General features: G+C 33.0%; 1 protein-coding gene across 1 annotated transcript; it reads right to left on the bottom strand.

Annotated features, from left to right (window-relative positions):
* Nucleotides 1-476: 476 nt before the first annotated feature.
* On the bottom strand, nucleotides 477-4,036 carry LOC132632451 (probable leucine-rich repeat receptor-like protein kinase At1g68400). Its single transcript, XM_060348387.1, has 3 exons — nucleotides 3,085-4,036; nucleotides 2,031-2,420; nucleotides 477-1,298 (listed from the first exon to the last, which is right to left on the bottom strand). Exons 1-3 carry the CDS (start codon nucleotides 4,001-4,003, stop codon nucleotides 667-669), a joined length of 1,941 nt encoding a protein of 646 aa, XP_060204370.1. The 5' UTR covers nucleotides 4,004-4,036; the 3' UTR covers nucleotides 477-666.
* Between the last annotated feature and the right edge of the window lie 7,092 nt (nucleotides 4,037-11,128).

The raw sequence follows: 11,128 nt of genomic DNA, 5'->3' as shown, positions 1-11,128 counted from the left end.
ATTTGTTTCCAAATTAGGAAAGAGGTCATTCATTTTGGCACCAATTAAAAAGGAAATAGATTCACATAAATTGAAACAGGAAGTATATCATAAGGATAAATTAGCTCAATTATATTTTCTTATATTAATAGTAATAGTTAGTTTTTTTTTTTTTTAAGATTAAAATAAGAGAGGTAAGCATAGCCACAAAAGAGGTAAGTTAACCAAAATCAAAATTAATGAGAGCTTTATGTAATTATTCCTTTAGCTTTTTGATTATAATGACTTTGTTGATATATCGCTCTAACTTGAGTGACTTTATTGATATAAAACAAACATAAGTGACTTTAATAGTGAATTTGCTGAAGTTGAACGACCTTTTAAGTTTTTCACTCTCTGATCTTGCGACTAGTACACTGACCGAATTTTTGTGTGGAATTTATTCAAATTAATGACCCAAAAAGATGAAAAAGAAAAAAACTGTATTATATGTTAATTCAAAAAGGTGTTTTGATCAAGTAAGAGATGAATAGTATTGGAAAAATATCAATATCTACAAAAGAATTACCTTGTGAAATGAGAAAGATATCATAAAACTAAGTTAACTCCGCTCTTGAGCTAAAAGCCGCTTCCTAAATTTCTAACTTTCTCGATTACAGTTGTAGAGAGAAACTTGAACTAAGAAACTTAATCATCTTCCACATCATTGACTAATCTCTTTTGTTCAACCTCAATCTCTTCTATTCTCCTAAACACTTCACTCATCTTAGGCCTCTTCTCTGGTGCCTCATCTGTACACTGCAAAGCCAATTCAGTAAGCTTCAACATTTCATTATACCCTTCCTTTTGTGCAAGTATTTCCATATCCAAAATATCGGTTGACCAATCATGATTCACCACTGTCCTAACCCATTCTGAGAGACCATCATCAATAATATTGGTCCCATTTGCTGGTGAGAATAATTCACCTGGTACTTTTCCAGTGATCACTTCCAACAAGAGAATGCCAAAGCAATAGATATCAGCTTTTCTTGTTAGTTTTTTCCCTTGACAGAACTCTGGAGATTTTCCAACTGCTAATTTGCTTGAGGATTCTTTAGATGGTAGCAAAGGCAAGAATCCATAATCTGTCAACTTGGAATGGTAGTTCTGGTTATGGGGGTCTGGATGGATCAGAACATTTTTTGATCTGATGTTTCCATGAGGTACTTTATGTGATGGTAAGGACTGGTGTAGGAAATTCAGACCCTTTGCCACATCCTTAATGATGGATATTCTTGCCTTCCAGTTTACTGGTAGTCTCCCAATTCCTCTGTTTTCTGAAACCAAGAATCATAACTTTATACAAGGTTGAATATGAAGATTTCAACAGTTGAATCTTTAGTGGGGGAAAAGAAGGGAAAAGGGTAAAAGCTATTCCTCTATTACACGAAATATCTAGTTGTATCCAGCTTAAAAGATATTCCTCTATTACACGAAATATCTAATTGTATCCAGCTTTATACTTTGAGATCATTCATACCTTGTAGTTAGCAAATTCTCTCATATTTGCCTTTGACCCTAGCAGAACTCCCAACTTGAAGTATAATGGATGGTAATTTTGAATTATAGTCAAAAGTAGATGACTAAATCTGGATATCTTTCCTTAAGTATTCTGACTGGTGAAATCTATCCAATCCACAATTGAGCTCCCTTAAAATCAAGAACAAGTACGAGATGTTTTTCTATTGACAAGAACATGAATGACCTCAAAGTATAACACTAGACGTTTTACTAATGATAAGGATATGAATCACCGCAAAGTATAGCACGAGACATTTTACTAATGATAAGGATATGAATGACTTCACGAGACGTTTTACTAATGATAAGGATATGAACAACCTCATGGACGTTCTACTAATGATAAGGATATGAACGATCTCATGGACGTTTTACTAATGGTAATGATATGAATAACCTCAAAATATAACGAAAGATAAAATTAGGATATTTCGTGTAGGAGGGGTTAAATTTAGACATTTTCCCAAAAAGAAAGTTAATGAACCAACCATGTAAAAGCTCGAACAAGTCTCCCTGGGGAGCATATTCATAGACAATGATCTTCTCCTCCTTGGAATAGTAGAAGGAAATCATCTCCGCTAGGTTTTCATGCTTCAGCTTTCCAAGCAACTGCATCTGGTGGGTGAATTCCTTCTTGCTCAAAGAATTCATTTCTTTGAGTCTCTTAACAGCAACAACAGCACCAGATTCCAGGATTGCTCTATATGTTGTGCTTAGCTTTCCTTTTCCCAACACTTCAGCTGATGCCCTTAGCAAGTCATCCATGTCAAAGATTGGCATATCCTTGTCAAAGAATACTAAGTCCATTGCTCTTTCTGGATCTTCTGTGCTCTCTGACCAATAACTTCTCTTTTTTACATTCTCTGTTGAAATATTACCTGCCAAAATCAAAATTGGAAACGTTATTAGAGGAAATAATAACAATATAAATTACTCCATCATCACGTCATCATCTTTTTCTTTTTGCAATATGTCCAAATTGGATTGGATAAAAGAAAATCAAAATGCTGAAAATAGTATGGATCCATACAGAGTTCCACGAAATATCTTAGAGATCAAGGAATAAATGCTTTTGAATACTTTATGACAAAATCACTAGGTGATTTGTTCTCATCTATCCTAGCCTTGATGGATAAAGTTACCTGGTACCTGTTGCTGTGGGAGATGACACGCATCCCGTGGAATTAGTTAATGTGCGCACAAGTTGGCCCGGACACCAACGGCTATTAAAAAAATATGAATACTAGGGATGACACTCGGTCCTCTGGATTTTCAAGAGCCGCTGGAGGCACACTGGACACCTCACTAAGTGCGGTGCTCTTCTGGCGATTGGACCTTACCTCTGGCTGAATTTTTTCTAGGGAGGGAGGGGATGCTATTAAACGAAAAATATAACTCGATTCCCCGCCAACATCTCTGGACTCCCTAATGTTACCATCAACCGCCGTGTCCCGATTTAGTGGATCTTATGGGCGAAAGTCATTTTCTTTACGACTAAATGTTTCACTAGATATGATTAGATAGATAATATATAAATCTTACCTTGCTTGTCTTCTCCTTGTGTTTCTTTTCTGTTAGATCTTCTGAGGTAACATAGTAAAATGGACATGATTGAAAGAAGAACAAGTGCTGCTGCTGCTATCAAAACAATACTCCATACTTTAAGCCCATTCTTTTTCTTTTCACCGGGTGCTTTTGGTGGATTTGCAGGTGGTATTGAACAAGGTATTCCTATGACCCCACCACACAAATTCGAGTTATTCACATAAGAACTCTTCGAAAATCTTTTCATAACAGAAGTTTCAGGAATAGGTCCTTCGAGTTTATTCGAAGACACATTGAAAGCAATCAAAGTTTGCTGATCAAATGGTGGAATTGAACCTTCAAGATCATTCCTCTGCAGCTCTAATTCTGTTAGTCTCTCTAACTCGATGTACCCGAATGGAATCGAACCCGAAAACTGGTTATCCGAAAGAAACACAAATTGTAGGTAGATTAGTCCTATGAGGTTGGGAACAGGACCATACAATGAATTGTTTCTAAAGCTGATTTTTGTCAAATAGGTTATGTGATTCAAGAATGTTGATGGAAGAGAACCAGTTAGCTGAATTCCTTCTAAAACAAGTTTAATGACATGCCCATTAGAACAAGCAATTCCAGCCCATCTGCTCTGGTTGTTGTAACAAGGAGGACCTGTCCAATGTGAATGCAAACTGAAAACACTTGAATTTACACTATCTCTAAGCTGCAACAAGGAATCTCTTTCATTTGGATAAAATTCATTGATCTCATCAGCTGATTCCACCACCAGAAACAACATGAAAAATAGGATCGTGGTTCTACGCGTTAAAGGAGCTACCCTTTTCATTCTGGTCGTGGCAGCCTTGACTTTGTGGACTATAGATAAGTAATGATCGCCTGAGAATTTACCAGTAGTATTAGGTGAAGTGAAATTGAACATGGGTATAATTCAAATAATGTCAAAAAAAAAAAAAAAAAAAAAAAAAGGAAAATTAGGTATAATTCAAATAATGTCAAAAAAAATTAGGAATACTTGGTTTTGTAGTGATCTCCATTACAAAGTTTCTATAATAGGTGTGTATTACTATTTTAGACAGATTTGACGTTGTAGATAAGGCAAAGCAAAGCTGCTAAAGATTCCGAAATGACGACGTGAAAGCGGAAACAACTAAGAATATTATTTATTATGTAAATTAGTATATTAAACAAGATATGTACCAACACGATGTTTGTCAAGGTTTTTATTGTTGGTTTTAGTTGGTAGGATTAGCAGGATGTTTGGGGCGACGAGTTGAACTATGCATGACAATTGGGATTTGGGTGTCCCCGTATCGGGTCAGTTTGTGTCCAGTTCGACTATTTCATCCGCTTCTTGTTACCTTCAATGAGTACAAGTATCGATAATTCTGTCCACCAAAAATTCAAACAGATGTGAAAGAAATTTCTACTGAAGTTGAACCTGAGATCTCATCGTGTCGAGCCACTTTGTGTGCACCTCAACTATTCCATCCAGTTCTTGTACCATTCGATGAGTACATGTACCAGGTAACTCTATCTATCAAGACTTAAGACAGATGAGAAGAAATCACTTGTATTTTTCTTACTCCACTGAAGTTTGAACATGAGATCTTATAATTTTTCTCTCACTTCATTGATGATTAGGCCGATAATTGGGGTTGTTGACAGCACTTAGGGGAGTCTTAATCATATACATCTATAGGATAGAAGTTTTTCTTGATAGTATATTATTCTATATTATAATGTTGTGCTTAAATGATCATATACATTGGTGGGGATGTTGATTTCTATGAGAGTGATCAGAGTTGGCAGCAGTTGTGACAATGTTGTTGAAAGTTGAAAATATTCCTTCTTTTTTTTTTTTTTTTTTTTTTGACCCTTTGTTTAAGCTCGCACAGTTCCTAGAGTCTCACACATTCGGTGCGGAATTGAGAATTTGCTGTGTCAAAGAAATTAATCATTATTTATGTTATTTAAGGGGAGTTAGTCAAATGATCCCATTACCAAGGGAGCTATTTTTTCTTTTGTGGTTGGCGACTAAGACTTTTGTACTAGTAGACACAATTCATTGGCAAAAAGTTGATGTACCTGTTGGCAGTTCCACAAACAACTTTTTTGTATTTGATAATTCATGTTATTGTGTGTGTGTGTGTGTGTTTTTTTTTTTTTTTTGATATAATAGTGATGTTCAAGTTAATTTGTGCACAAATTGATTATGTCATTGGATATCTATTACTGTACTTTTCATCAACATGGATAATGTAATTTTACCCATGAAGATTTAGGCATATAGGATCCCCAACACATATACTGCCCGTTAAGGCATAAGGGTCGTTGATCGGTGGAGTAAATTATTCCGGAATTATAATTTTTTGACTAATTTATTCCACCTTTCAGGTACGATAAATAACACCAAGTTTGAGGGGATAATGTGGGATATCTCATAATTAAGTTTGGAGTTTTTTTTTTTTTTTTGGAAGTTATAAATTTATCCTAGAATTAGTTATACCTTTGACCAAACAAGACATAAATTTAATTTGAGAATCTCACCTTATCTCATGAACCAAAGACCCCTAAATATATGATTTTTTTATCTTGGGATTTGAACCCAAATCTTTCATAATTATTAATTTATTTCATTAACTATTAGACCACGTTCTTGAGTGCAGTTCTGCATTAATATCACCGGAAACTCGAAGGGACAAATTAGCTAAAACCCATTGGATTAGAACTAATAACAAGCTGCACGTTTTAGCTAGCGTTTGGTCATAGATTCTCAACAAAAAAAAAATTGAAAAACTTGATTTGAGTGAAGTTTTTCAAATTTTGAAAATGTGTTTAGCCATAGTTTTACAAAACATATTTTACCTTTTAAAAAAATGAAACCTGACTTATACCTATAAGTTCTAACTTCTAAAAACTATCAAGAATACCGAACCATACCAAACAAACCTACTTGTTAGTCCCAAATTATTTCTATGTGTTTTAATTTTGTTGTTGAATATGTTTTAGTACTCTTATTTTACTAATTTTGTAATTCTTGTTGAATGTATCTCAATTTGGTAATTTGTTGTTGAATCGTACTGCTTTCTGCATTTCAATTTGTGCAAATGTGAGATGTCTTTGGATATGAAGACTAAATAATTAAATTGGACATTACAAGCAGTGACATAATTTTTGAGATTAAAACAATAGTGACAAGGAGATAGCTTCAAGCCTTCAAATAATTCTTACGTGTCGAAATATTAGTTGAGTCATAAACTAATGGGGCTTTTTTTTTTTATAAAATACAAAAAAAGGGGTAATTTTTAAAAAATTAAAAAGGCCAACGGATAGATCTTGGCCCAAAAACGGATTAAAGCCAGAATTTAGGATTTGACCATTTGGTTTCAAAACCTATTAAAATTTTATGGCCAAACAAAGATTTAAAAAAAATAATTTAAAAATATGCTCCAAAATTTATGACCAAACGGAAGCTTAAATCGTGACATTTTGGTCACAGCAGGGCCAATTGACCGATTTCTACGACCTAACTCTCCAGAAATTAGCTTGTCATTCTTGCAATATATTCGAAATGATCACCAAATTTTTGTAATATATCATCAGAACTATGTAAATGGTATGGTTCGGGCGATTATTTTATAAAATTTATACCGTATCAATTCTTTGAATATTTCATTTTGTAGAATCAAAATTAGACTTTTAAAACCATCCCATCATGTCGGTTTCTCTTTGGTATCGGTACAGTTCGGTTAAGTTTCGTTTTTTTTTTAATTTTTAAAAAGAACATCATGTTATGGTCACCAGTAAAAGTTAAGACACAATATCATACATACATCTATAGAACTTTGACAAAAACTCTCTACATATTTGATTTTGCTTCACATTATTTTACACTACTGTAAAATAGTGGATCAATCTCTATTCTTGTCTTCTTTCATATTTTCTTGATTCATCACCTTAGATTTTGTCAAAGTCCTATAGATGCATGCATGATATTGTGTCTCGCACGCGGGGGGGGGGGGGGGGGGGGGGGGGGGGGGAAATCAATGAAGATGAGACTCAAGAATTGAGACTACTAAGATTGAGTATCCAATAAGAGTATTTAAAATCATACGAGAGGAAAGATATCTAATACTTTGTAGCTTTCTATCCAAGATCGTTGGAATATTTTGTAGCTTACTAGTTACTACTCGAGATGCTAGAACTAATCTAAGTTCAATAGGAGTAATCTAATAGGTTTCAGAGTTGGAACTTTCAGTGTTAATTATGTTGCCGGTTGTAGTCATTTTCATCATCCCAAACCAAAGGCGAAATTTTTAATATTTTATTGTATATAAATTTAATATATAAAACATATTTTACATATATAAACTTATTTGGTTCGATTCGGTATTTTTTCGGTTTATTTATATAAAATTAAAAACCAACCTAATTATTCGGTACAGTTATAAATTTATATAAAAACCGTCAGTTTTATTAAAAGAAGTCTAAAAATCGATTCGATACGGTACGGTTAAGTCGGTTTTTTAAAATCATTGACAAACCCCTAATCAGAGCCATTTAACCGATGATAAGGTCAATTTGTTTACTAATATAAAAGCAGACGGAGTAAATTATCACTAAATATTACTTATAATAAATACTCTTTCATGTTTTATCAGAAGTTTCGATTTGAGTTTTAAAATAGAGTAACTTTTTACGGGAAATATTTTATTCCCGAAGTTAATATTTTCTGCGGGAGTTTAAATTAGTTACACTATAAAATAAATATCGAACATCAGATAAGAATAAAAAAGAAATTAAATAACTAAATTGTCCCTCCAAGATACAGAAAGTCAGGAAGAAAAAGAAATGGTTAATCTTGAAATTAAAGCATTAAAATAACCAGCTTATTTCACTTTCACTCTACTTTTTTTAAAAAAAAAAACTCGCTTAATCATTACCAAGACTTGGCAAATCTAATAAAAGTTTCAAATAATAAGTGTTTATTGAATCCTCACTGTACTCTTTTTCTTATTTTCTCTGATCCCCCATTTAGAAAATAAAAAGGAAAAAAAGAAAAGAAAGATTTCACTCAATTTGGAAAATTGTTGCTACTAGAAATTAAAGCAAAAAAGAGGGAGAGAAAAATAAAAACCAAGAAAAAGCTGTCTTAAACCTAAGCCCGTTAACCGGTTGAAACCGGATCGGACTGGACCGGCAACCAGTTAGAAAACCGGCTGGTTTCTGGTCAAAAAACCAAAACCGGTTCCAAAATTGGAAATCGGAACCGGCCGGGTTTAAACATTAAAAAAACCTTTTTTTTTTGTTTTTTGTATAGTATACGTATATTATAGTATTTTTTTTAGTATATTGTAGGTATATTTATATATGTTATATAAGTTTATAAGTAAAGTTATATATTTACTAACTAACAACATATATGTATATATATATATATATATATATATATTAAGTTATATGCTTAAGTTATACTACATATACCTAAAATATACTAAGACACTTATAATATAAATATACTTAAGTTATAAAATAGAAATTTACAAACTTAGAAAAAACTTAACTTATAAATAACTTAAGTTATAATACATATAACTTAAATATATATGTTTAAGTTATATGTATATTATATATACTTGTATATGTTTAAGTTATATGTATTATAACTTAAGTTTTTTCTAAGTTTATAAATTCCTATTTTATAACTTAAGTATATTTATATTATAAGTATATTCTTAGTATATTTTAGTTATTTTTCAAGTATATAACTTTCTATTTTTTAATTTAAGTAAATGTATATTGTAAAGTATATTTTAGGTATATTCCTAACAACACAAGTAAATACAAGAAAGCTCAATGAGCTATATATTTTATTCATTCATGGATAACATTTATTTGCAAGTTGTAGTTTTTTTTTTAACTTGCAAATAATACATGAATTGCAAAAAAGTAGTAGAATAATAAAATAAAAAAGTGTCAATCATTCGGCTAATATCCGCCATATCATATTCGGTCATGGAGATATTTTCAAAGTCTTCCATTTGATCTATTTCACTTGCTATCAAATCTTCAATCTCCTCCTCTTCGCCTTCCACCGCTTCTGAGTTTTGGTTGCGTCGCTCCGATCTAATCCAATCGCGAATGCAAACTAGTACTTGCAAGCTAAATCCGGATAATGAGTGTCTATGGTCTCCAATTTGTTGTCTTCCTTGGCTAAATGCGCTCTCCGAAGCCACGGTTGATATTTGAACTGTAAGGATATCTCGAGCCATTCTTGAAAGTACCGGATGACTCGCCTTGTATCTCTTCCACCATGCTAAGACGTCCAAATCATCTAGTTGGTTGATATCCACATTTAGCTGCATCAAATAAAGGTGATATTCATCAAAGTTTGCATTATGAGAAGGAGTTGGATGTAAATGTAAAACTTTTAAATTCGACAAACCCGACAAGCCCTTTTTGCTACTTTGAGAAGTACTAGGGCGTGGAGCAACGGGTGTGTCATACCCCATTTTAACCGGGTTAAAGTAGAGTACAACATATTGGTGATTCCTCTTTTTCGTGTATGTTAAGGAATCGCCACCTAATTATTTACGGTAAATTATGACACCTAAAGTTAATTAAAGTAATTATCTAAAGTTGATTTTATTTTAAAGTCTACGAAACTTAAGATTCTAGGTAAGGGTTCAATTAGTCTAAAGGGAAGGTATTAGGCACCCTTTAAGACCCATTAACAATGGTTAACCGACCGGACTTATGATTAGTTAGGCTAAATGCAAGTATAGTATTATAGAAAAAACGTAGCTTTGTAAATGTGGCTAAAGTTATAGATAGACCTGTAAGAATGCTATTTAAAAGAGGACTTGTAAAAAAACACAATTATTTGTAAAAAAGAAGATTTTGAATGCTATTTAAAAGTAAGACTTACAAAAGACTATTAGTTCGATATGGACTATGTAAGGATTGCTTTAACAAGTGTATGTTTCAAGCGTTGAAAAAGAGCTAAAGTGAAGAAGTTATCCACAGAACTAGCTTGCCTTTTTATTTCTCAAAATAAGCTAACATTAGTGTATAATTTATGATGTTTTGAAAATCCTAAGATGGTAAGAATGAAAAATGATTCCTTTAACCCAAGAATGTGTAGGCATGCTATTTGAAAATCAATTACTCCAAATAAGTATTATAGATACTATAAATAATTTAGAACATAAATAGAAGAGAATGTAATTTGCGGAATTAACTACCCATTACTAAACTAAACCTATTAATGTCCCTAAGGTTTATTCTAGCTAAGGAAAAAATAAGAAAAAGTGTTAGTCAAATAATACAAGTTAAAGGCACAAAAATAAAGGAGCAAAGATGACTAAATGGGCTCAGCCATTTAAGGGAAATTGCTACACTTTGTTTGCCATTGGGCTTCGGCCCAGAATCATTTTCCATATGTTGCTGCTGAACGTTGTTCCTGCCTATTGGGCTTTGGCCCAGATTTTATTTTTTCTTGTTTGGCTGCGGATTGGGCTGACACAGGAAGAGTTACGTTGAGCTTTGGCCCGACGCCAAAATGCGGGAGAAGATGACGAGTCGCTTGGACTCGTATGCAAGATGTCATGCATAAGAATGAAAAGAAAAGGATTAGTATACAATCCATAAACAAGGTTAAACATGTAAAATATAACTCAAAACAAATCAGTAGATTATGTATATACTGTGTATATTTTGGTATATCTTATGTATGTACTTTCATAAGGATGTATAGAAGGTTAATATTGGAAAGCTTTCGCCTCCGTCTTCCCGATGTTGCACGAGTTTCAAGGGATTTCATGAATCCCAGGCATGGCTAACACCGGGGAAGGTTCAAGCTTGATCCATAATAACCCAACTAACCTCCTTATCAACGTATTAAATAAGATATACTGGTCATATACAATATATATGGTACATTTTGCAATGGACAACCATAAAAAAAAGGGCACAGAATCAGACAAAGGAATGATATAATGGCAGTATAGTCTAAAACAAAGGCCGCTTATGTCACGACCCAACC

This window comes from Lycium barbarum, chromosome 3, assembly GCF_019175385.1.
Source record: "Lycium barbarum isolate Lr01 chromosome 3, ASM1917538v2, whole genome shotgun sequence".
NCBI lineage: Eukaryota > Viridiplantae > Streptophyta > Magnoliopsida > Solanales > Solanaceae > Lycium > Lycium barbarum.
Note: the sequence above shows the minus strand (reverse complement) of the source record. Positions and strands in the feature narration are given on the sequence as shown.

Excerpts from the sequence above, each read along its gene's own strand:
- LOC132632451 (XM_060348387.1), bottom strand. The coding sequence starts at position 4,003 with ATGTTCAATTTCACTTCACCTAATACTACTGGTAAATTCTCAGGCGAT. Across the intron at positions 2,421-3,084 it reads ACAAGGAGAAGACAAGCAAG|GTAATATTTCAACAGAGAAT; the intron begins GTAAGATTTATA and ends TGATTTTGGCAG. Across the intron at positions 1,299-2,030 it reads CTTGTTCGAGCTTTTACATG|AAAACAGAGGAATTGGGAGA; the intron begins GTTGGTTCATTA and ends TCTTGGTTTCAG.